General features: G+C 31.2%; 1 protein-coding gene across 4 annotated transcripts; it reads right to left on the reverse strand.

The window, feature by feature from the left end:
- Positions 1-515: 515 nt before the first annotated feature.
- LOC126835246 (sialin) lies at positions 516-24,039 on the reverse strand. Of its 4 annotated transcripts, none has more exons than XM_050567697.1 (10): positions 23,770-24,039; positions 7,964-8,078; positions 7,671-7,885; positions 7,002-7,238; positions 6,729-6,813; positions 5,612-5,832; positions 5,192-5,341; positions 4,795-4,927; positions 4,481-4,722; positions 516-2,506 (listed from the first exon to the last, which is right to left on the reverse strand). In XM_050567697.1, exons 2-10 carry the CDS (start codon positions 8,025-8,027, stop codon positions 2,297-2,299), a joined length of 1,557 nt encoding a protein of 518 aa, XP_050423654.1. In that variant the 5' UTR covers positions 8,028-8,078; positions 23,770-24,039; the 3' UTR covers positions 516-2,296. The 4 variants fall into 4 exon arrangements, with proteins under 4 accessions (XP_050423654.1, XP_050423657.1, XP_050423655.1 ...); XM_050567700.1 differs by lacking the exon at positions 23,770-24,039 and adding an exon at positions 19,809-19,904; XM_050567698.1 differs by lacking the exon at positions 23,770-24,039 and adding an exon at positions 11,097-11,204.
- Between the last annotated feature and the right edge of the window lie 879 nt (positions 24,040-24,918).

The following is a 24,918-nucleotide window of genomic DNA, read 5'->3' on the forward strand; positions in this document are numbered from 1 at the left end:
TAAGTAGATAATATAACCAATATTTAAAAAATAAATTAACTAAAGAAAAAAGTTAAAAGTAGAGAACAGTTTTAAACAATAGAAATTGTGCATGAAAAAATAAAAATTGTATTTCCTTTAAAGACTTCTGTAAACGACGATCTATAACGTATAGCAGAATAAAAAAGGATGATTAACTAATTTTTCAAATGAATTTAAACTTAGATTAAATTCAGATCTCAGCCGTAAGAGTTGATGTTTTGTAATTTGGCGCAAAACACATTTATACTTTATACTTTATCGATAAAAAATAAATTGTATGAAACTTCCCTAAAGAAAGAATTACAGAAATATATTAAAATACTGTCTTAAAAAAAATTATTAAAGGTTATCACTTATCATATGACTTGAGAGTAACCATTTGGCTTCAGCTATGTAGTTTGAAAATGTGTAAAAAAAAAAAAAAAGGCATTATTGACCATAAACGGTTGTCAGAAAGAAGCAAGGAAACAAAATAAGAAGGCTGCAATAACAAATTAAATCGAAGAAAACAATAAATTTATTTACTGAAAACTACTATTATATTATGTTCTAACATTACTGTTCAAATGTAACTATTTGTATACAACTATTCCATTAAATCTACTGTTAAAAATAGTTTACTAGTAGTTATTAATTATTATTTAACACTAACTGGTTTTGCTACTGATCCCTGTATAATCCTAAATTAATAGGTGCCTATATTTAAAAAAAATAACTGCATATTTTCATATTGAAGTTAATTATTTATACATTCGTGTTAAATAATTGAAGATGAAATTTAATTTGCATTAACTGTAATTGGGTTTTAGTTTTAGCTATCTAATCGAACAAATTTGGTAATTATGGAAGACTCGATTTTGTTTAGTAATATATAATAATGAAGAAAAAATTAGTTTTAGGTATGTATATTATGTATTTTTTAATTATAATATTTTGATAAAATCATGATCTGTGTAAGGCTAGTATAGGTATAATTGAGTACCTACCTAGGTAATGAGTATATTCTAAAAGGTAAATAACTAGTCAAAAATCATAAATCGAAACAATATAATATAATACTCAATCAATTCTTTCAGTTATTAGATGTGTATCAGTATATATATATATATTTCATTTAAATTAATCATTTGGCTGTTACGTTTACATTCTTTTCAGGCCTATTTGGATTTTTTTTTTATAAAAATAAAAAAATCTAAAACAAGCATAATTTCATAGCTCTAAACTATAGGCTACATAATCTACATTTTGCTCTTATAAAAATCAGTTTATACATAATGATCATAACTTATTCACTAGACAAAAATCATATCGTGTTATTAATAAGAATTGAGTAGAGGTAATTTTGTTTAAATACTTCTGTTCTTCCTCTAATCAAATATTATTCGAACATAAAAAAACAAGATCGAGAGTAAAAGTTAATAAATAATTAGGTGTTTTTAATGTCATAAATTATCTATTATTGAATAGCTCAGTTATTCTTTGTTACTAACAACAATTTAAAGAATGCCACTAAAATATAAAAAATTTCTAGTGTGATCACATGTATTTACTGTACATTTTCATTACTATAAGACAGAAAAGTTCTGGTAAGGCACATTTCATTTGGTTCTACGTTTCTATTAAAATAACATTTCAACTATTAATATTATCACAAGCTTAGACCAAGTTGTAAATTAGATTACGGCTAAGATGATAGTTATCTAAATAATTAGTCTAGATACAACTTCTTATTCTCAGCCACTTGTTCAATGATTTGTGTTTTGTTAAGAATTCAAGTATTTTTTCATAATAACTTGCACATATTTTCTAAAGCCACGGAAATCGTACAAATTAAACAACTATACATCATATTATTGTATATATATATATATAAATATATAGGTAAATATTAATAATATTACTCACATAAAACATAGGTGTATTATATAGTAATTGATTGAAAGATCTACACTACTTAATTCGTATTTGAGGACACAAGGTCGCAACTTAAAAATCCTAAGGTTACAAAAGATGAATTTGTTTTTTAAAATTATAATAAAATATACAAGTTGTATGTTTAGAACACTGTGTTGTTTGGAATGATGAGATTTGCTTGTGGCCCGGTTCAATAGACGGGCGCGCTAATGTTTGTCTTCTTTTTGTTTAAAGGTTTAAGTATATCACAATAATAACGATCATAAAAAATAATTTGAATTGTTGTACCCCTTTGTACGGGGGACCTATTTACGCCATATTATACTGTTTTCGTAGCCTCGGGACCGCCGTTGCCAAACCTCTAACCGTCCCCTCTCTCCGGGTCGTTTTTGCTGTTCGATATCAGTTGGTTGTCTTCGGGTGACACCCGCACGGACCCTGAATTATTTTTCCGGTTTGGATTGTTCCATACTTGTTCCTTGGCCGTACCTCCAAACTGGTACATGACATAAGTGCCGCAAGCCACACATGCGGTCACAGCAAATATTCTGCGCCACCTCTCCAGCGTTGGCTAAACACAAAGCGAATGCGTTCAAATACAGATACTATAATGTTATGTTTAACAAGTGTCAGAGCAGCATACCCATTACCCTTGGGGAGGTTAGCTTGTACCGGAGTAAGGACATTTTCTCTCCCTTAGTTAGTATTTCGAAACTAAAATGCCATCGCAGTAGAGTAGGGACATGGGGGGGGGGGGGCTAGGATAGTTCGAATTTTCACTTATTTAATATTTTTTGAAACTGGTACCCCCTCAATTTGTTTATTAGCTTAAAAACGCGAGTATGTCAAATTACAACTGAATTGAACGATGATAACACGCGCCGCAGTCTTCAAAATACCAATCGTAGTGCCCAAATGACCAAATAATACAAATATTAAAATCAATGATTTAAATTAAAATTTTTGTTTAATATAATTTTATTGGGACCACCAATGTAAAAAGTAAAAATAAATATTTCGCTGATCTCACGATTTAAACAAAAAATAATTTAATTTTTAAACACCAAAAATATGAAAAATATATTTTTATTAAAATATTTTTTATTTTAAATAGAAATAATAATTGAGTAATCCTAACTAATAATTTTTAATTAGTCCAAAGTACTGAACAGGAATTATTCAAAAAACTTTTCCTGGGACTTGGTATTTGTCTAAGTTTTTGACATAAATTACCATAGAATGCAAAAATGACATTGAAATCCCGGGGGGAACACTTCTAAAAACAATTTTAGAGTGAATTTGTTAAGTATTTTGGACCAATCAGGAATTACTAATTGGAATCGCTCAATTTTTATTTTTATTTTAAATAATATTGTTTATTATAAAAATACATTTTTATAATTGTATATTATATACGAGTATAAGTTTAAATTTTGATATCAACGAAATCGTTTAATATAAAAATAAAAACGCATCATTGTTAAAAGAATACGTCTCAGCTCCGCATCGAAGCTAAAATAAATATTTTGATAAACAATGACAGTGTCATTCATTTAAAACTCAACCTCCTGCCGGTTCGCTTGACAAAGTCAAGGGTACGCGAGGGGCGTCATTAGCGGTAAGCAGAGTATACATTTGCATACCTAAAATTCCATCATACTATAGTATTTCGATCTACAGCTTATTAGCCTAATGTATAAATATAAAATATATTATTTTTTCTAAACTTTAGTTCTGATTTTTGGTAAGAAACTACGTCACTGTAGTCTATAAACCACCGTGAACGTTAACTGTAAAGCGGCTGTGGTTTTTTTTTTATAGTCAATGAATAATAAAAACGTTATTATTTAATTCTCACTGATATCCCGTTATCGTTACCATTTAATATTGTGATATTATTTTGTTTATCATAACTTTTAAGGGGTTGTACCACTTTTCCCAAATTGCATAAATTACTTATGTCTATTAAGGGTTTCCTGTCAGTGGGTGGATTTTGTACTGATACGAAAGGCAGGTGGCCGGGTATTGGTCACTCGCCCGCTCCTCTAAACCAAACATTTCCTAGGTTTGCAGACTACAGTCTAAGAGGAGGTTACAGGTTTAAAGTAAGTTGAAAAGATATGATAACAAACTGGTTAAGAAAAATGACCTTTAGTGACATATACAATTTGGCAAAAGTGGTAACTAATTATATATTTTTCTAATGACCCAATTATTAATTATCTGCGAGTTAAATTTTATGGGTTTTATTTTATTATAAATAAAAGAGATATTTTTGAAATAAAGAATATTGACTATGATCCTACACTAACTGTAACAGTAGTTTAGAAACTAACATACATTTGAATGCTCAAAAAGATTATGTTGAACAGCATAATGATAAAAATAATGACTATAGTGTGAACGACATAAATAAAAGTAGTGAAACGATAAGGGATCGCAAATAAAATGACGCCCCTGGGGTATGCTCTATCACATGTGACGCCTGAAGTTCGATAAAGTTACTCGAGTCTCCCCCTCGAAAAAAAAAAATAGATGTACTTACGTTATCCTGAAGAATAATGGCGGCCGCTAAAGGCGACAAAAAACTTGCAGACATGTGTATGGTTTGGGCGAATGCTAGTATTGGCCCAGCAAAGTTTGGCGCGATGTCGACCACGTTAGCCATGGCACCGGCATATGAAGCGGTAATAAGTGTGACGGCTATGAACCATATGACCAATATCAACGTGATTTCACATCCCATGTAGCTGATGGTCAACACCAGCAAGCCAGGTAAGACTTGAGCTAAACGAGGACATTTCGATTTTAACACGACGACGGCGATCAATATCAAAAAAGCTAAACAAAATCACTTACACACAGCCGTGAACATTTTGCGCACGTTGGTTAGACTCATGAGATTTCGGGTTATTATGTAATCGGCCATGTAACAAAACACAACCGAAGACAAGTAGCTGCACAAAAACGGCGCTCCGTTCATGAATCCATTCTATTAAACAGAAAACCAGCATAACCTCAAATATTACAGATTCTTAGGCGACATTAAGAATTGAAACGAAAATTTCCATTAATTCTATTATTCTACGGAATCGGTACTCGGCAGTGGCGCAACGAATTGAGCGCCTGAACTAGCGAGGTCAGCAGCGCTTGCCCGACCAACAAATTCATAGTTTATTGGAGACATCTTTCTGGCGGGTAAAAAATGCTGGTTGCACCACTGCCAGTAAATAGGAAACATTTAAGATTGACCAACCTTTTGTATACTGAATCCCAGTATTGTTTTCATGTAAGAAGGACCGTATATGATAAACGTGTAATGTACCCAAATCCGGCCAAACGTCGTTATACCGATTGACCAAGCCGGAATGGACGTCATGATTGAGCACCAAGGTACTTTCAAGTCCTGAAATGACGATTGTATAGAAACGTGTAACGTGGTCAAGCTGTTATAGATTCCCACGGTCACAGGCGACCGATTCATATTGTATTTTTTTGTACATTATTTATATACTTAATCATCGGGTATAAACAAAAAAAAACGCCCCAGAAGGAGAAGGCTGTAGACAAATTGTCATCAACTTCTGACCACCTGGAGACCTGTGACAATGGGGGATCCTATAACCGAATGTCAAAGGATGTAAATGACTATTGATAATGATTATAGTCCACTCACTTTTGGGCTAATGATGTTGTCACCAATATTGGCGTTGATGTAGTTTAGCTCACGTCTCGTTATCCTCGGGTGTTTGTGAGGCAAATCGAAAGCCAGCAACCACCACAGCAAACACCAGACCACACCCAACGTCCCGTTCATGTAGAACACCACTCGCCATCCATAGTTGCCAATGATGAATCCACACACCATATACGTCAGTCCGATCCCGAAGCTAAACCCTGTCACCCAGGCAACAGCTCAATTACCACCTAACCTAGACGCCAGTTACACAGATATCACAAATAGACAGGTAGATAAGTATACGTGTTTACCCGTAGCGACCTCCCAATCTGCACGTCTACACCAAACTCACACCTCCGTCATTTTCTACTTAAAATTCAATTTTTATTTACTTATAATAAAACAACATGGTCGGGATTGATTGTCAGTGTTTTTTTTTTGACTTGATCGTTTCAAAATATTATACAAACAAACAGAGAATTGGAACATTGTCAAAATTCAAACGATATGCATAAATTGAATACATTATTAAAATCATAATTTGTTTGTTATATAATAAATTAATGTTATTTTAGTTATTTACGTTTGACAGTTTAACTTCTATAATGGTTTTCCTGATTACATAATCGGTTGGTTAATGTAAATTAAAACTAATTTACAGACAACTAGTTTATCTTTATTAGAAAACAACTACTACTATCTACAGTTTCTTATTATACATGTAGCTAGAGAATCGATAAATTAACTAGTGTGATTTTTTTTTTTTTTTAAGGAGGTTAGTAAGAATACCTAATGCAGTCAGAATGTAACATTTACAACAAAATACAATTTGAAGGACGCTCTATGCCAAATGCTTGTACGAAGTTTCTTAACTCAATAGGCACCACCCGAATTGGCATGCCACCAGAAAAAATCGTTTTAAACATTTCAAGGGTTCAGAAATATGGAGAACGTGTATGGTTCGATATCGATTGCATAATAATACTAGATTTTTAAATAAAACCCCCGGTTTATTCCGCTTTTGGAGTGACCTTTAATTAAGTATGTATTTCCTAACTGGCACATTTTCTTATCCTATTTAAAGCGTCCGATGTAATCTAAAACAAATTCATACCTTGGAAGGATGACATAAACCTGCTTCGTTCGTTGGAAGGTATCCATATACCGACAAGCGCGTACATCGCCGGCCAAGTAAGTCCCTGAATAAAATAATAGATCGTTATACGCGTCTGCAACTCTGTAGCAGAAATAATTTAATATTCAACAACGTATATACTGTACTGGGTTTCAGCATATTATACAATTGCGCTGTTTGAATTCCACTCCACTATTATAATTTGTCCCCTGACAAGTGACCATAATACAGTTTTTAAAACTGTATACTTACCGAAGCCATTCCTTGAAGCGATCTCAAGGCGATAACGGCGGCATAATGGAATGAAGCTGCTTGCGGCATGAGCAAGGAAGCTATAGCCGTGGTTAACTGCGAAAACCCAAACACCGTTTTGGTGCCAAACCTTTGCGTCAGAACACCACCGACCACTTGGGACAATATGTAACACCAATAGAATGAACCGAGAATGGCCGATTGAACGGTAGAATCCCAGTCGAATTCACCTTCTTCCTATGAACAAAACCAACAAAGCCTGATCTTTATCCCAAAATTATTAAACTTTATTCAATTCTTTTGTATTCATTTAAAAACTTTACCCGGGTACCATGCATATGTATATAAAACCGTTAGTTTCATTACATTTAAAGTCACACAAATTATGTTTTCGAACATTTACTATTTTGTGTGCTTTATACTAAAGTACAAACGTAATATTTGATAATTATTAAAATATTAAAATCAAAATAAGTCCATTCAGTTCTTTAGTTTTGTGACCTGCAATAACAGAATTAGTGCTAAAGACGAGGGCTACTAGTTGGGCTAATACAAGGAACCTGGTCTATTAAGTTTGAGACCGGTAGAATTTTGGAATTTCCGACCTTATATTTTTGCATACTTCGTTGCCACTGTTACAATGTAAAAATCCATACACGTATTACTTACCATCGGTACTTTGTTCTCGACAACGGCTTGAGTATTGTTAACGGCCGGTGAATAACAACTGTAGAGTTCGGTAGCGTTTGACGAAGAATTTTCTGGCCGCGGCCTCATTTTCGCCATAGCCACCATTGCAATGTTAATGTCGGTTCGCATCATAAAGCTGACTAGAAAGCCGCTAAACGACATCAAGTATAACACCGCACGAGCCGGTATCATGTCTATAGGGTAAAACATGCAAATTCATTTTATTGAAGTTGACTACTTATAATTTCTGACCTCAAGACGAGGTGAATTACCTTGTAGGCTCCTAAAGCATAGCTTGCGTTTTTTCCCCAGAATTTGACTTTCCGGGACGTCCATAATGGTTGATTAATAATACGACACAAATTTATGATCAAATACGCAAACTATCTAAAAAAAAAAAGAAACAAAAATTACAACTTCAAAAATATTATTTTCGAAAACGACAAATACCGAAATAAAATTATGGAGCATAAAATAATAACATTCGTTGTTACATTTAAATGAATAATTATATCATACACAAAATTTATCTATTTGCTCAATTATAGTTTATGTCCAAATAGTTACAGGGTTTCACGACCACTACATAAGGTCAAGGGCACCTGTAAACTAAAATTTAGGGGAAGGAAAAATAAAATCCATAAATTATGAAGATCTAAACCACACGTACTTATTAAATAACTTGAAAAATACTTTTTTGTAAATGGTGATTTTTGTTAATTTTTTTTATTTATTATAAAAACTTGTTTTTAAAATAATATAATTATGTAATAATTGTTGAGCCATCATATTATCATACTATCTAATAAAGGCTACTAAAAAAAAATGTTTTTTATAATTTTTGCATCATTGACTTACTATACCGGGTGATTCTATTAACGCCTTACACTAGTTTTCTATTAAAATTATTGTAATTTTTTAGTTTTTATTTTTGGAAACATTTTTGTTATTTCACAATATTAGACAAAACTCAAAATTTTTATATTTATTAGTATTTTTCAGAGCTTTAGCAACTTTTAAAGCTTAAATGGCAACAACGTCATAGTAAGTAATTATTTATTAAGCTTCAACAATTAAAACAGGAGGAATATTTCATAAGACAATATGAAAAATATAAAAATTTTAATTTGTCTGATATTGTAAGATATTAGAATAGTAAGCAAAATTGTATTCAAAATGATAAACTAAAAAAATTGCTTTAAAAGAAAAGTATAATAGAGTATATAAAGAATCACCAGGCATAATAAAAATTGTTTTATTATGAAGGCAAAAAAGTATTGCTTTCGGAGTTGTTAAATTTTTCGGAATACATAATTTATTTATTAATTTTAATTCGTGATACACCGTAGGGATGTTAAGTCAATTTCTAACCACATATGAACTATGTTTTCACGTTTCTATAAAATCCTGTAATAATATTCAAAATATTTATTTTTATTTTTAGTTTTACTGTTTTACTTTGGTAATATACACACTATACGCGTCACACACACACACATTACGGAATTCCGAGTGTACTATGTACGTTTAATTTTCATTGACTCCATGAAATGTCATTAATTACGCAGTTATAATAACTTTTTTGTCGTTTGTTCAGTATGATTTGTATACCATGAATAACACTATAATTTTGCTGACGACCACACGTCTACACCTGCATATCGTTTGCATACAAAACAAATTTGTAAAACAAAATATTAAAAAAACCATATAGTTAACGAAAGCTAAATTATTAGACTAAATTCGTGCACACCACGTGGTTACATTTATCGCATTAAGAATCGCCAATACAGCACGGCTGGCCTTTTCTATATTTTATCTTGTTATTGATAAATACTAGATTACATACATTAATAAATTGTTCATAGTGTACTATAATGTGTAACTACAAAAGCAATTAATAAAAAATAAAAAATAAAAAAATTATTCCACTATTGTGTGTGCGTTTAACATAATATTTCATAATTGTACTTAGTTTATGTTTCTTCAGGTGAGTGTATTTACTGGTTGTGATAGGTGTAATCAATATAAATATAAATTAAAATAATTAAGACACCAATCGATTGTCAATTGAATACTGTTACACAAGGAAAAAATGATTTAAAACCAAATATTTCCTTATTTCTTTTTTCAGTAAAATTATGGGACTCTAAATTGTTTTTCTTAATAATTAGTTTTTATCCGCGACCGCAACCGCTATGCACTTACACACGGAGCGGATTAAACGCGGTTTATTAATGCGGTTTTATAATTTATAAAATATTTTCAGTATTATACTATTTTTCAGTGTCAAAAGACATAATTAATTAAAGTATATAATTAATATTATATTAAAATTTATTTACATAGAAATTAATAGAAATTAAAATGTTTTCATTAAGTCAATATCTGACACTAAATAAATGTATTCAATAATTTTAATACAATATTTATTTGATTTAAATGTGAGAATATAATGCAATGACCCAGATGAAGGGGGGGCCCCTAGCCCAACTCCAAGAGGCCCCTTTACCGGGGCATTGCAACTACTGCCCCTGCGGTTTTTGAGGCACTGGCGTATAAATAATAAATATAATATCAATAATAATATGATAATCTAGGATCCGCTCACAAATCGCTGCGGTCAAACCGCTATGTATGAATACGTCTATTGAAAATATGCAGTTTAATTATGATGGGCGGACGCGGTCGTCGAGCCGAAAATCGCGCAAGGGACAATTTTAGCGGTTGACCGCTGATATCAGCGGTGCGGGTTTTATGTGTGAATAAACCCATTGAAATACGACGGTTCAATTAACGGCGGCAAACCGCCGCGGTTTTTATCCGCGACCGCGCGCGGCTAAACCGCTCCGTGTGTGACCAGCTTTAAACATTCGAACTTTTTGATAATGAACAATACACAATTTGAAATATATATAAGCAACCAGAAAGAATACCTACTAGAAAAGTAATTATTGTCAGAACACATGTTGTTTTCATGATACCGGCATACCTACACTATACTACACTCACCTTACTATTATTGCGAATTGATGATTTTATAAATAATATACCTAGTACACGTATATAGTCTATATACAATATGATACAAAAGTAAACTGTACTCGCCAAAAACTTGTTTTATTATAAAACTAAAGAATAAAGTATATAGAAAACCCATTAACACCCAATTATTAAAGTTTGTTGTTTTTTTTAATTTACTTCTGTTTAAAAAATTGAAATTACTGCTACATCAATGAGTGTACTGCGCAGTGTTCGGTACACGATTTACCAGGCGCGAAAACACTATAGGTTTACGCAAGAAAACGATACCCTAATAAGAGAGGATATCGTTGTGGCACAACTAGACTAATTCAAATCCTATGCATATTATAATGGATAGTTATAGTATAATTTGTAACGTACAGCTGTAAACAAATTACCGGCAGTGGATGAACACGCGTGAACCGCACTTGCGACGAAGTCAGTACCGAACACCAAACGACACATGCGGCTACTATTCAGTATCTGATTCTCACTATTCATTCAAAACTCGTCGCAGCCTATTTTTGTAGTAGGGCGTCACAACTGGCAACAGTGGGTTAAAAACCAGTATGCAAGCAGCAATTCCGAAAAAAAAATTTAAAAAAAATACTTGGTGCTAATGGACGTCGGATATGATATGTAATATATTTAAGTTATTGTATAGTAAATAATGTGATTTGCTGATAGAATAGACAATAGTGTAGATACCATTGAATATCAAGTTGAAACTATTGTATTACTCTCGACAGCCACGCGTTGTTACCAGAGTTTAATATTAATAAATGGTACAGAACTCTCAATAATTCTCTCTAAAGTCTAGCCTATTTGCAGTCAGGGATTTTTGGAGAAAATCATTATACACACATGACACATACATACACTATCACGATAATCGTCAGGCTTACATACATTTTAAATGGAGGAAGTTCCGATTATTAGCATAATGCTAGAATGTTCTAGTTGAGAACAGACGTCAGACAATCAGACGCGCAAAAGTACGACTCGAAGGGTTTAATAGAGCCTTTCAAAAATTCATTAGCGAGTTTATCGTCGATATCATTAAGGCTTGTAGGCAGGCTTCGTACCCCTCTAAAAAAGAAAAATTTTGTTGGATATTTGCACCAATAATTTTTGTAAATAATGACGTTTTTATATAATCATTTTAATTCAAACAAGATTTTTTTGCGTCAGATTTAGTACTAAAAATTACCATAATAAAATCATTTGCCAGAAACTTGTGGAACATATTGTGTATATTATAGTAATTTTAATAATAATAATTAAGCTACCAGTTTTGCCAAGTATCGTTAAACCTTGACACTACAAAGAATCGTAAAACTAGAAAAGTATTTTCATGAAAATCAACGTTTTACGGAAGTCAAAGACAAAATTGCGTACATAGAATTTTACTAAAAGTAATAAGATTAAGTAAAGTTCAAGACTTATAGTGATATAAACACTAACTCAATTTCTAAGCGGAGAAACCCGGAATTATTATTAACAATAGAAATATATAGAGTCAGGGCTACAACCGATTTAGAAATAGTAATAAATTTGAAATTAAAAACCATCACTTTCAAAAAAAAATAATGAGAATTTGCAAGTGTAAAAAAACTAAATCGACCGAAAATTCAAAGGAACAAGCAACTTACTTTTAGTGATCAGTGACACTGACCACACGAATTTTAAATTTCAGGCCATGTTTTATTTTAACCACCTGATACATACTCAGAAAACAACCGAAAAATATTTAGACTGGATGTTGACCACATTTCTTCGAGTTATAGGCATAGTTTATGAAAGTTAACTGGACTAACCTGCACCTACATTATTTAAAAAAAATAGCGAATTCTGCCTAATGCGAGAATCCACTAAATAAGAAGTAGTAAAAACGACCGAATCGGCGGTTAAAAAGTTATAGCGCAAGCACTGACAAAAAAAAATTGTATTTATAATACCTTCAAAGCTTAAAACAGAGTTTTTTTAGTTATAGTTTCAAGACAACCGTAAAACGTTTTTTTATAATTAAAAAAATAATAAGAAACAAGCACCCAAGACACCAATTATTAAAAAAAAAAATTCCCCCAAAAAAAAGTGTTAAAAAAAAATTCCGAAAAAAAAACTCCGGCGTTAACGGGTTAATGTAGAAGTCGTCTGCTTAACCGTTTAAAGATACTCACAGTCACAAACCGTCACTAGTATTATATAACCGATTATCAGTTTTTATTAATCATTATTATAGCATTGATTATTTATGTACATATATGCTAACGATAACCGAGACTGAATGTACGGGTATACCACTGTATAATGTTTTAATTGTTTCGGTCGCTATCTGTTAACCTAGTTTATTTGCTATTACCATTCGATATTGAAGACATTAATTAAACGCCGAAATTTAAATGGACTTGATTAAATCGCCAGCTTAATTGAGCACAAAATATTTGACGAAAATTTAATTTAATTAAAATGCTTTCCGCGTTATTGGGTTGTCTTGTAACTAAAGTAGACATCATAAAATCAAGCATGCTGTCAAGTGTCGTTAAATGTTTTTCTATTGTAGCGTAATGCGTTATGTTTATCCATTACTATGGAATAAAATGTGAAAAGCTGTGACAAGAAATTATAATTTTGCGAATAAATCATAACCGGAAAAACTGGTCACCCAACTTACGCGACCATATGCACACAAGGAATTATTGGCAACCATCCATATTATACAGATTGCATAACATAACGTCCGTTATTTTATTAAACGTCACTCTGCACACAACGAACTTTGAATGTTAAACTTCTGTCAACACATATTTTGTCAACCGGTTCACTAAGACAATTTTAACTTTTCCAACGCTTCACTAATGTATTCAAATAGGCCGAAAAGAAGACATATCACACATACGAATAAAAAAAAACCCTAGTGCGTTAATGAGCATAGGCCATAAAAGGGCATAGGGCATAGCCTTAGACACTTGACCCTAAAAACTGAAATCATAGTTCAAATTTACATATCCGTGTACCTGGGTATATGCGACTAAATACTATAACAATAATTAAGAAAAAATATTACAAATCAAACTGTTTACATAGACCACAGTAATTGTTTTTAGATTTATTTTTGTCACATACTAGAATTTAATTGAATTAATTTTTTAGAACTAGTCTGAGATAAAAGGCGACAATTTTATATTTTGTCATAGAATTTAAAAAATAATAATAAATCATTAAAATGAGATTTTTTTTTAATATAAAATTATAGTATTTGCAAAATTCTAATGCTCAAAAAAATGCTGCTAATAAATAATTGTAATTAATTTAACTGTTTTTAGTTATTCGCATTATTATAAAATTATATTTAATATTACAACATGTAGTAGATACATTTTACAGTTTTTAATTAAGTAGACGCAGATCTAAATTCTTAGTTTGTAAAGTTGCTTACATCAAAAGCAATATTTGTACATACGTACATATGTATATTTTATAAAAATTAAATGATGCAAAAACGGATATAATTAAAGCATTTTAATTGCATTATATCCTATCAAAAAAATATATACAGTGCAAACATAACATATGTTATTTGATTAGTAATGTATTACAACAATATTAAAAATAAATTGTTTTTGTAAGCCTAAGTTTTATTTTAATTTTCACACACTTATATACTCGATGTGACATTAAACAACAGATTAATTAATCAAACGGTTAAAATAGATTACTATAAGTATTAATTTAGTTCGACGAAGTTGTACAAATCATAGAGCAGTTTTTTTCAACATTTCAAGTGAATCGATCATCAATAAAGATTAACATACATAGGTCACTCACACTTCTATATTTATGCATATTATTTGATAAATCATACAATGTACATTGCTTGATAGAGTAAATACATGTATTTAACTAAAAGGGTGTTAGTGTACACAAGGCGGAAAGGTAGAAACCTCCACTGCACTGACAGTGGTAAACAGTGCGATACTACATCAGCGTCAATAAGAAAGTGAAACTATACGTATGTTTTATTAATGCATCATATTGTGTAAACATTATTACATACACACATAGTAACCTTGTCACTGTATGATAACCGCGTACCTTTGTCAATGGTCGACATTATAAGGAGAACCCATATTATGTTAGAACAAACACTTATTCAAGAACTTATTAAAAGACTTGCGTTGATGTTAAAATATAAAATGTAACCTAAATAAAAAGTCTGCTATTTGAGCAATTTTAGTTACAATTATTTTGAAATCTTTACATTTGCATAGAGGGCATTTTTCGATAATTTTTATTTGAAAAACGTATGTGTATAAAACATCATATCTCATGAAAACAATAACTGATATATGATATTGTCCGTCAGCGGTAAAGTGGTATTACGCATTTTTTTATGCATTGAAATAACTAAAAAAATGATATATTTTTGTCACTACGTTCAGAGAATTTATTGTTTCTATTATAATAAAAATAAAAAAATGGTGTGTTTAAGATTGTCTCCGATTTTCAAGTAGTAATCAATTTCCAAGTGTTAAATTCATTTTGATGAAAAATTATTCGTTGTAAATTGTAGTTAGTGTAAAAAACGCTTTTATGTTAAACCCTATAAATCTAACTAGTATTATACGTATATATTTAATAATTTAAGTTGCATACAGAATTTTAGGCTCATATGTACTTTTAAAATATTTATTAAAGTCGTATTTTTAGACATTTTGAGCATATTTTTTGAGGCTTTTTCTAAGCAATAATCAATTATAAAAACATAAGTTATAAAAATACTTTTAATTTTATTTAAGGAGAGTAGTTTTATAAAACATTATTTGAGAAATGCTTCGATACGAATCAGTGGATAATAAGTTCAAACCAAGCACAGTAAGAATGTATTAGAAATAGGTCGTTTCCACAGATTCACATCGAAGTGTTTATTTTAAAGTGATTTTATCACTTTCATTAATAATAATTTCTATAGACCTGTGACTTCCCCGTCCATATTATGCACCAAACCCCACTGTAATGGCTTTTGCTGTTTAAAGTTTTAATTTTAAAACATACTTGGTTCAAACTGAGCTAGTTTGAACTAATTTAAAGTTTAGTCTGTAATAGATTTTACTTATTTACTCTAAGCTTATGTTTATACATTTTACACTTCCAAATTTTATGACTGCTTCTAGGCATTATTTTAAACTTTCCCTGTGTTTTTAATTAATGCAATTTTTAATTGTTTCCTAGTATTAAAAAAAAGACACATTAAAGGTAACATCAAAGCTTAAATATATGATCATCTTCTTAATAAACCTTATCATTATAAATTCTTAAATATACATATGTTTTTATTTGTTATAATGTTGTTCCTTTAAAAATGAGATTTCTTTATATATTTGTTTTGGCATTTTTTGTTTTTTAAAATTTGAAGAGGGAAGAAGTGAACTTTTTCAACTTTTAACTCTTAAAATACCAAAAAGATAAAATTTGTGATTTATAGAGTTGATACTTCAAGAAATTGGTTCAATGTAAAACAAGTTACAGTGGGTACACAATAATAAAGAAGAGCACGTCATTATAAAGCTAATAAAATCACATTACAGCTCCGCATCGAAGCTAAAAAATATCATCAAATTTGGTTACATGATAAAATGTTACGCGTTAATATCCATAAAATAAATAAGTTTAATTTGAAAAATATCCTTTTTTTAATGAATACCTATGAAATTTAAAACCATTAGACAAAACCAACATATTTTTTCATTATCTTAATTCTTATTCAACTTCCTGATTTTACAATATAAGCATGTATTAATTACCAAATATGGTTTTTTATCAATCCTCAATATTTTGATGTTAAGTTAAAAAAACTTAATTTTTTATATTATACTGTGTGGCCACGAAAACACTTTACATTTTCAAAATAATATTAATTTTTTTTTAAAAAATTTGTTTAACTTATGTAACATATTTGTGGGTGTATGCCATTTATTTTACAGCAAGTTTCGAAAAAAAAAACAATTTATTTAACTTGATATTATGTAATATTATGTATGTGGGTTTAAGCCATTTACTTCAAGTAGCAAAAATGAGGTCAGGAAGGTGATGTCCGTCTTCCATGAGGCAATTTACAGTTCTTTCGAGGAAGTTCTTCCACACTCGTTTTAATGTCTCCCTCGTGATTAGTGCCACCTCTGTATGAATTGCCGCTTTCAAATCATCCAAAGAAAATTGCCGTAAAATAAATAGCGTACACCAACAAACATATTACATAAGTTAAAACATTTTTTTTTTTGAAAAATTAATTTTATTTTGCCTATTTAGTGTTTTCGTGGTCACCCTGTATAAGCTACTTAAACCATTTTTATAATATATTGGCAATCGGAGTCCGATTTATAAATTTGTCCAATTTGGTTTAACCCCCACAAACAACAAATTCAGTGACGATTAGTTCTAAAACAATAATTTCTCATAAAATCATTTCTTAGTCTACCAGTGAATATTCTGAGTTGAAGGAGGTTTTGATTTGTTTAAATTTTCAGGCAATTATATTGCTTTTATAGGAAGTGTACTACCTGTTTTTATCTAATATCTTATATTATTGTACCTAATTTCTAAAGCTTTCATTCTCCAAAACGTGTAGTACTAAAAGGACTATTTTTTTTATTTGCATTTGTTTCATACATTTGAAGGGCACAGGGAAAAACTGTAGTTGTCACATTACGACACATTTTTTTTTCAAATAGTTTTTTTAAATATATGCCATTAATTTTTTTTATTTATGTCAATAGATTGTTTAAATAAATATATTTTTTATTAGAATAGCATTTAATGTGTTTTTTTTTGTTCTTATGTAAGAGGGAGGGGAATTCACGAACTTTGTTTTTGCTATACTCTAAAATTTTCATAATGTGACTACTATCGTTTTTCCCCTGTGCCCTTCATTTACATAACTCGTTTCACTGGTTAGCAATTTTTTTTTAATTTGACTGTGTCACTTATTAAATAATGAAAAAATACTACTACATAACAATATTTAATACTATTTTATGTAGTTTCCTATCGAAATATTGGTTATCTGTAATAACGCCCACCCAACGTTTGACGTTTACCAATCACACAAACTGCCCACTTGGCAGATACTATTGGCTTAATAAGAATCCTTTGCTGAATCTTTTATTCTTATATATTCTATAGCGATATGCCGATATGTATACAAAGCAAAATATATAAATAAATAAAAAAGTAACAAAAAAAACCCTGAGAAATTATGTAATACAGATAGGTATTTTTGGCTGGTGTGTGTATTTACAATGAATTATTTACTAAGACGACGTGATTTATTACCACTTTTAATTTCATTAATTATTTCAATATATTCCTCGGCTGATAAATATGAAGAATTATCTTTCCTTTTTTCTTATACTAGTTTTGAATAAATAAAAAAAAAATGTTTTGCTTCCAGGTCCATAATTTTAACAATATTAATTTACTTAAATGAAAACTTAAAGAAATAACTATCTCGCCACGACACGAACACATACTAAAACCATAGTATTAAATAACATAAAAGATTATATTATATTATATCGATGATCCATCTATCACTTAACCATTATGATAAAACTTGTCGCAAGTCGTTCTCTACACAGAGAGGTATTAATATTTCGCCTAGATTAGGGTAAATTATGGTTATTAACGAGTTGATAAAAAAATCCCCCTTTTGTAGTTTTTAAAACATTTATACATACTTAAGTCGTAGCCTTCTACTAGCAGCAAGTTTTATATTTTAAGTTTTAACCTTCACCTTTATCAAGTAGTACGTTTATATGATAGCGTTAAACTATTTGAAATTATAACGCATTCATGTCATGTAAACATTGAAATGGTTTAAAAACTTCAAACCTACCTAGTTTATAAAGTTGAAACGCTCGCGCTATGTAGTTGAAGAACTTAAAACCGTTCTAAACGTATAAAACGATTTATCAATTAAGCATATAAACGCGGCTTTTTCATTTTTATTATCACGATCATACCAAAGTTTTCAGTTTTCGTTAAAAATGTTCACTAAACAATCAATTATATGGACTTGTAACGGGTAATTTATAAATATTATTTTAAATTAAAAAATAAAGCTTAACTGTTTTAAGAAATTTAAAAACTATTTTAAATTCAAACCGTTTTAACACTATCATAATATAAACGTACTAATGTACTAAACGTACATTAATTGATTAATAGGTGTAATATTTACACCGTCAAAATCCAAGTTAACATATACATACATGTCAAAAAATATACAGACAGTAGTAACTGAAACTCAACTTGCTCCAGTTCGGTCTATTTTGCAGTTTCAATAAAACTTAATGAGTAAAAAAAAAAAATTGAGAAAACTATCAATTTATAATCATAAAATTATTAATTATTTGTCAATTACAAATTTGCAACCCACGAGAAATTTGATTTTTTCAGAAATGTGTATTTTACCGTTTATCTCACAAAAAAAAAGCAGTAATTAAAATAAAGGTCAATCAACAAAATTTTAACAAGTTACTCAGCTTTTAAAGCTGTATACAACATTATAGCTAAAAATATTATACTTTCAATTAATGATATTTTTAATAGCTATTTCATGTTAATACTTTAAAGTTAAAACTTGAACAGTACTCCTAGAGTGTTAAATCCTATACAGAGTACTTTAGATTGGTCTAACTAATTTTAAGATCTTAACTCTTAAGCCTTTACTGGCGTATTTTCTTTGATTGAAATATACATAATTGGAACTCAATTTTTTATTTTAATGGAACGATCGCGAATCTATCACAAGACAAGGGAATAGAGATGCAACTTCAGTATTACAAAAATATTCGGTTGTGGTCAGACGTCGAAGCCTACCAAAGATTTTTCGCAATAATTGTTATATTATGTTTTTTTTTTTTATAATTTTAGAAGGGCTCTTCTGGGTTAACCCGAATGTGAGTAAGCCATACGATAAAACTATACAAAAGTTAGTATTTAATAATGTAGACTATATCATAAAGAATTATTTAATTTTGGTATGATTAATACATTTATTAACGAATAATTAAATGTATATTAAACACTCACTTTACGATTCTGGTATGTTTGATTATACAAACGCCTGTTTTATCGTCGGCCAAACTGAGTGAAACCTCATAAATTAATATGGTAAAAACATAAAAATCACCTCACTCAACCGTGTACTAAGCTGTCAGCACCATTAATAGTCAATATTATAGTCTAGGGGTTCACCGCTTGACACGACACCTGCGCGATATCAGTGGAAACAACTCGTTTGCCGTCAACAAGATAAAAGTTTAAATAGGTATTTAATATAATTTACAAAGATGTTGTTATAAGTAACAGGTTAAACACAATATTTTCAGTAAACGGCGCACATCCTCTGTATCAAAATTTATAACAATAGGTAAATAATAGGTTACAATAGTAACCCATAACAACCTAAACCGGCTCTAAAGTTGCGTCCGGCAAAGCTATCTCGTGTGTAAAACTATCCATGGCGATTTCACACACAACTCTTAACGACGATTTACGGTTTTATGACTATATATATATATATATATAGAAGCGTTTTTAATTTGTATTATCAACTGTCCGCCAACAACGTTATCAAAATTACCCAACTTCCTATACCACCTGCAAACCGTTGAAATATACTGCGTTATATACGTTATAATATTATATTATACACATTTCTTTTTACCTGTAAACAATTATATAATATACTGGTATATCCTATTGTCGTTTTCATTATACTTATTTGTATGTGTGTGTGTGTGTGTGTGTGTACTAAACAAAATACCCAACCGTGACATTTTTCAAAGAAACCTAGTAATAAATTATTGAAATTTTAACAGCAACAACAGCAGTATTGCCCTTGATATTATTATGTTCCGATTTTATCGCCATGCGGTTGCCTGTGACTTCCCGAAATGATAACAATAGGTAATTAATAACTTTAAGGCTTGTTATTTCTATGAACATAGAAAGAATGCGCTTATGACTTATTATTTTTCCTTTACTTGTTTGTTGTTTTCAATTCCAAATGCTGGAGAATTCGCACTAAGTCATGTAATAATACCGTTATAATTACTCTTATCTATAATTGCGCCATAAAAATCTATTAAAAATTATGATGTCATAAAATGTTATGTTAAGGATTTTTGCGAAATGTTCGACTTCGCGGTGCATAAAAAAAAATTGCTTCTGAGCTAAACTTATCTTATACTTACCCTAAGCTGTGGTTGTAAAGAAAGAATTGAAACTAAAATTGTCTAATACATTTGTTTACTAGCTGTTATACTTTTATCAAACCAACTAATTTATTTCAAACATAATATAATTATTCAGCAGCGTGTTGCGGTACCTATTGCAAACCATCGAGTCTTAATTGGTCAAAAATGCTTATACTGCTCAGAACAGAGACGACTAATGTTTTTGATTTCGTAAATTCGGATTAAAGAATATTGCATTAGAACTCGCGTTTTATAAAAAAAATATCTTTTTTTAGTTCGTTAATAATGTGTACGGTCATATTGTACGGTTCTAACACATATTTATAGATTCGGTTCTCTCGTTTAATATAGATTGCACACATTAATAATTATAAAAAGGTTTCGTGACTAAAATTGTTTTATTAGTATAACTAATGTGTCTACGGATTGATTGAGCGCAACATAATTTTGTAGCATACTGTATATTAAAATATCCATAATGCTGGTCGGTAAGTACAACGACTAAAGCTTGAAGTAGGCATTATTGATGGCGTTAGTATGCAGCTGTAAGACCCTGTTTTGAGTTAATTGTATTGTCGTGACTAGGTATTTTTTTTTATTAAGAATTCACCGCCGGAGACGTTTTTAATCGGTATTTAACGCAAATAAAGCAATCGAATTTACCTCTACCTACTATTGTACCTGTACGTACTACTTGGCTTTTAAGATCTGTTTTTAAATAGCAATAGAGCAACGAGTTATTTAAAAAAATATATTTTACAGTATCTCTATTGTTATTATCGTCTATACTCTGTTCGGAATAAGAACAGGCTTCGGCGGCCGACTAGTGCGCATGGCCGCCCGACGAAAACGCATGGCCGCCGAAGCCTGTTCTTATTCCGAACAGAGTATAGCTCAGTCTGTTATTAGCGCTGATGAAGGTAACATTTCTGCCGAAATACGCATACACGCTAAAGTGTATTATTTTTTTGTGGTTAAGAGTTTCTTTTTAAATATTTCATTATTTTATTTCTTTGCTATATCTATTGCGTTGTAAATTATAATATTGACAGTTGACCGTTTGGGTTAATATTTTTTCTACGCGTTTCAAACGATCCGAAAACATATTCTCGGTAAAGCGTTTGAATAATTAAACACATTCGGCTCCTTTCAACATAAGCATTTGCTGATCGTTAATAAACCTACCCAAAAATAATTATTCTGAACACGAACCAAGTCCAAATAGCCTTGTCTGTCAAAAATCGATTTAAAACCATCAGTCAAATTTTCTAATGATTTAGCAGTCCTATATGAGTATGTTTTATAACATAAATTAACAGTAGATACCGCTCTTTCACATGTCAGAGTCGACAAAAATTATAGACATAATACAAATAGACTATAATTTATTGTTGTATTCAAATATTAAATCAACGTTGTAATGAAATTTGAAGTGCTCTAAAGTAATCAATACGTTAAAAAAAAAAGAAAAAACATTTTAATTGCACAAACTCGACATTGAACATAAATTGCACCAGTGTAAAATAGACGTTTTACTTATATAAATCATAATTCAGAAGAGAGGGTTTAATTAATAATGAATAATAGTATGAAATTCGAGGAACTTCATAACTTTGTGTATAGAATCATCAGGTCGGCAAATATATTTTAAACCAAATAAAACCCACGTGAAAACACAAATTCCATTGCGTATTATGTGGGCGACACGTTAAATTCTTGGGTTTTTTTTCTGGACATTATTCGCTACTCCGCGACTGTAATAATTGTCTGTATCTATTATTGAATAATCGAAGTAAATTTTTATTCTCGTGTTTGAATAATTAAACATATTTTAACGTTATAATGGTGTGTTTAATTGAAATCATAATAAACAAAATTATAATACCTACTTCTTCAATATTATAATTTCGATATCTTTTAAGTCTAAACAACCTATTGAGCTATATAGTTTATTATTATAAAATACAACTAATAAAGTCTTCATCCGTTGTTCTGATTTTTTGCAAATTGAGTATTCATAAAAAAATTAAAATTAAATTATAAAAAGGGTAGTTATATAAACGTTAAAAAAGTTACCCACTAGTTTAGAATTGGTTTTTATGACATTTCCAGGCTACCAAAAGTAAAAACTATTAGGTCCAAACCACGCATAATGGCTGCTTTGACATCACCACGTGGTTAAATAAACACAATACAGTACGATTCTTTTGAGCTAAGCAAAATAATATTACCATGATTCAGTTATACACGAACATATTTTGTTTATTCGTAATAATTATGACATAATGATACTATAATACTATACTTTCAATAATGTACGTTACATTTTGATCATAGACTATATTTTTAACTCCAATTTATGACAAACTGAAAAAAAAAGTCGCTCTTCGACATACACAATTTGTAAACTACGCGGCCGGATAAGCACGTGCACGACTGCCATTCCTAAAGAAAAACGAAAAAGCAACGAACGAAACGTCGCAATATTGTGCAATTGAGGTTTCTGAATGTTAGTACTATGACCAAAGTCCACAGGGACCAGGCCACCAGGCCCTGTATACATTTATAATGTATAAACCAGTCCCATGCTGTAGTACATATGCAATTGTGTGGGCAATGGGCATATTCAAATAAATCGAGCTAACAACTATTGCTGGGTAGTCAATTTGGAGAAAAAAGTTGTCGGTGGGGGTGTGTAGGATGGAGGGTTTTGTAATTTGCATCCAAGTGTCCCTCAGTTCCGAATATAACACACACACACACTCAATGTAAATGCGAGCATCTTGTCTTACCTGTATATGGTGTGCGTGCGTGCCGGATGGTGAACGTGTGGTGTACCGTCGCGTTTCACGTGAGACCTCTGCAGCACAGACTGTTGGTTCGTCTGCGCTGGTTGCCGTATGACATGTTGCGGCAGGCCGGTTGCTGTACAACGGCCGTGTGGTACGACGACGGGGGTAGAGCGGCGGTGGCGGCACGATGCGGACACACACTACTGCTGGTACGACTACCAAGTAGCCTGCTGTGGCCTGTGGCTGCCGCCAACGCCGCAAAACATCGCCGTCGTGGTCGCACAGACGCGCTCACCCACCGCCACCGCCACCCACGGCACGGTCGGCCCAGCCCCCGGGGCCGATCGATGGGGCCTACCGGTCGTCACGCTAGAGCTCGCGTCGTTCGCGTCGCAGCGTCGGCCGACAGTGTTGGTAACCGTTCTGGCGACGCAGTATAAAGTAAAACGTATCGAATCGGGCGCTGCGGTGGTCCGCTTTTCTGTACAATATTATTGTCGTACCGGAATAACAATGCGCTGTGCGAGCCTCCAGTGGCTGCGCTGTGTCAACAGTCGACAGAATGCTTGACCTTTGGGCCTTGTCCAGCAAGTCGACTGTCTGAAATACCTATTTGTAATTTGTATTGCCTACTCAGGATTGAATCCAGGGGGAGGTTCATGAAATTAAAACATGTCCTTCACATTTATTTAAAAACTACTAAAAAACTTTGGTTTTTTGTAAAAAAAAATCTGACATCAAATAAGACGCTCCCGCGACCGGTTAAAAATAAGGCCAAACCTTGATTATAATTATTAATCAATTAATATGAGTTATATATCTGAAACAAAAAATGTCAAATTTTTTATAGCATAATTTAAAAGTGTATATTTTTACTTCATTATAGTTTGTTTTTAATAAATCATTCTATTTTTCTAATAGCTCAATCAAAATCGGCATTTAAGCATCCATAGAGAGAATAGTAGATACGCCAAATAATTACTTCTACAAAAGTCATTTTTACTTGTTGTTCATAATATACTATGATTATTTTTTAAAATTAAGTATTTTTTGTACTCTTAAGTAACTCGAGACCCCCAAATTTTATTTCTAGATCCGCGCCTGTGCCTACGCATTGTAGCCTATACGAGTTTTTTTCATTTTCACATC

This window comes from Adelges cooleyi, unplaced genomic scaffold, assembly GCF_023614345.1.
Source record: "Adelges cooleyi isolate 19-005CV unplaced genomic scaffold, UGA_ACOO_1.1 ACOO_flye_CR_arks_rails_tigmint_CR_PRNA_23, whole genome shotgun sequence".
In the NCBI taxonomy this organism is placed as follows: Eukaryota; Metazoa; Arthropoda; class Insecta; order Hemiptera; family Adelgidae; genus Adelges; species Adelges cooleyi.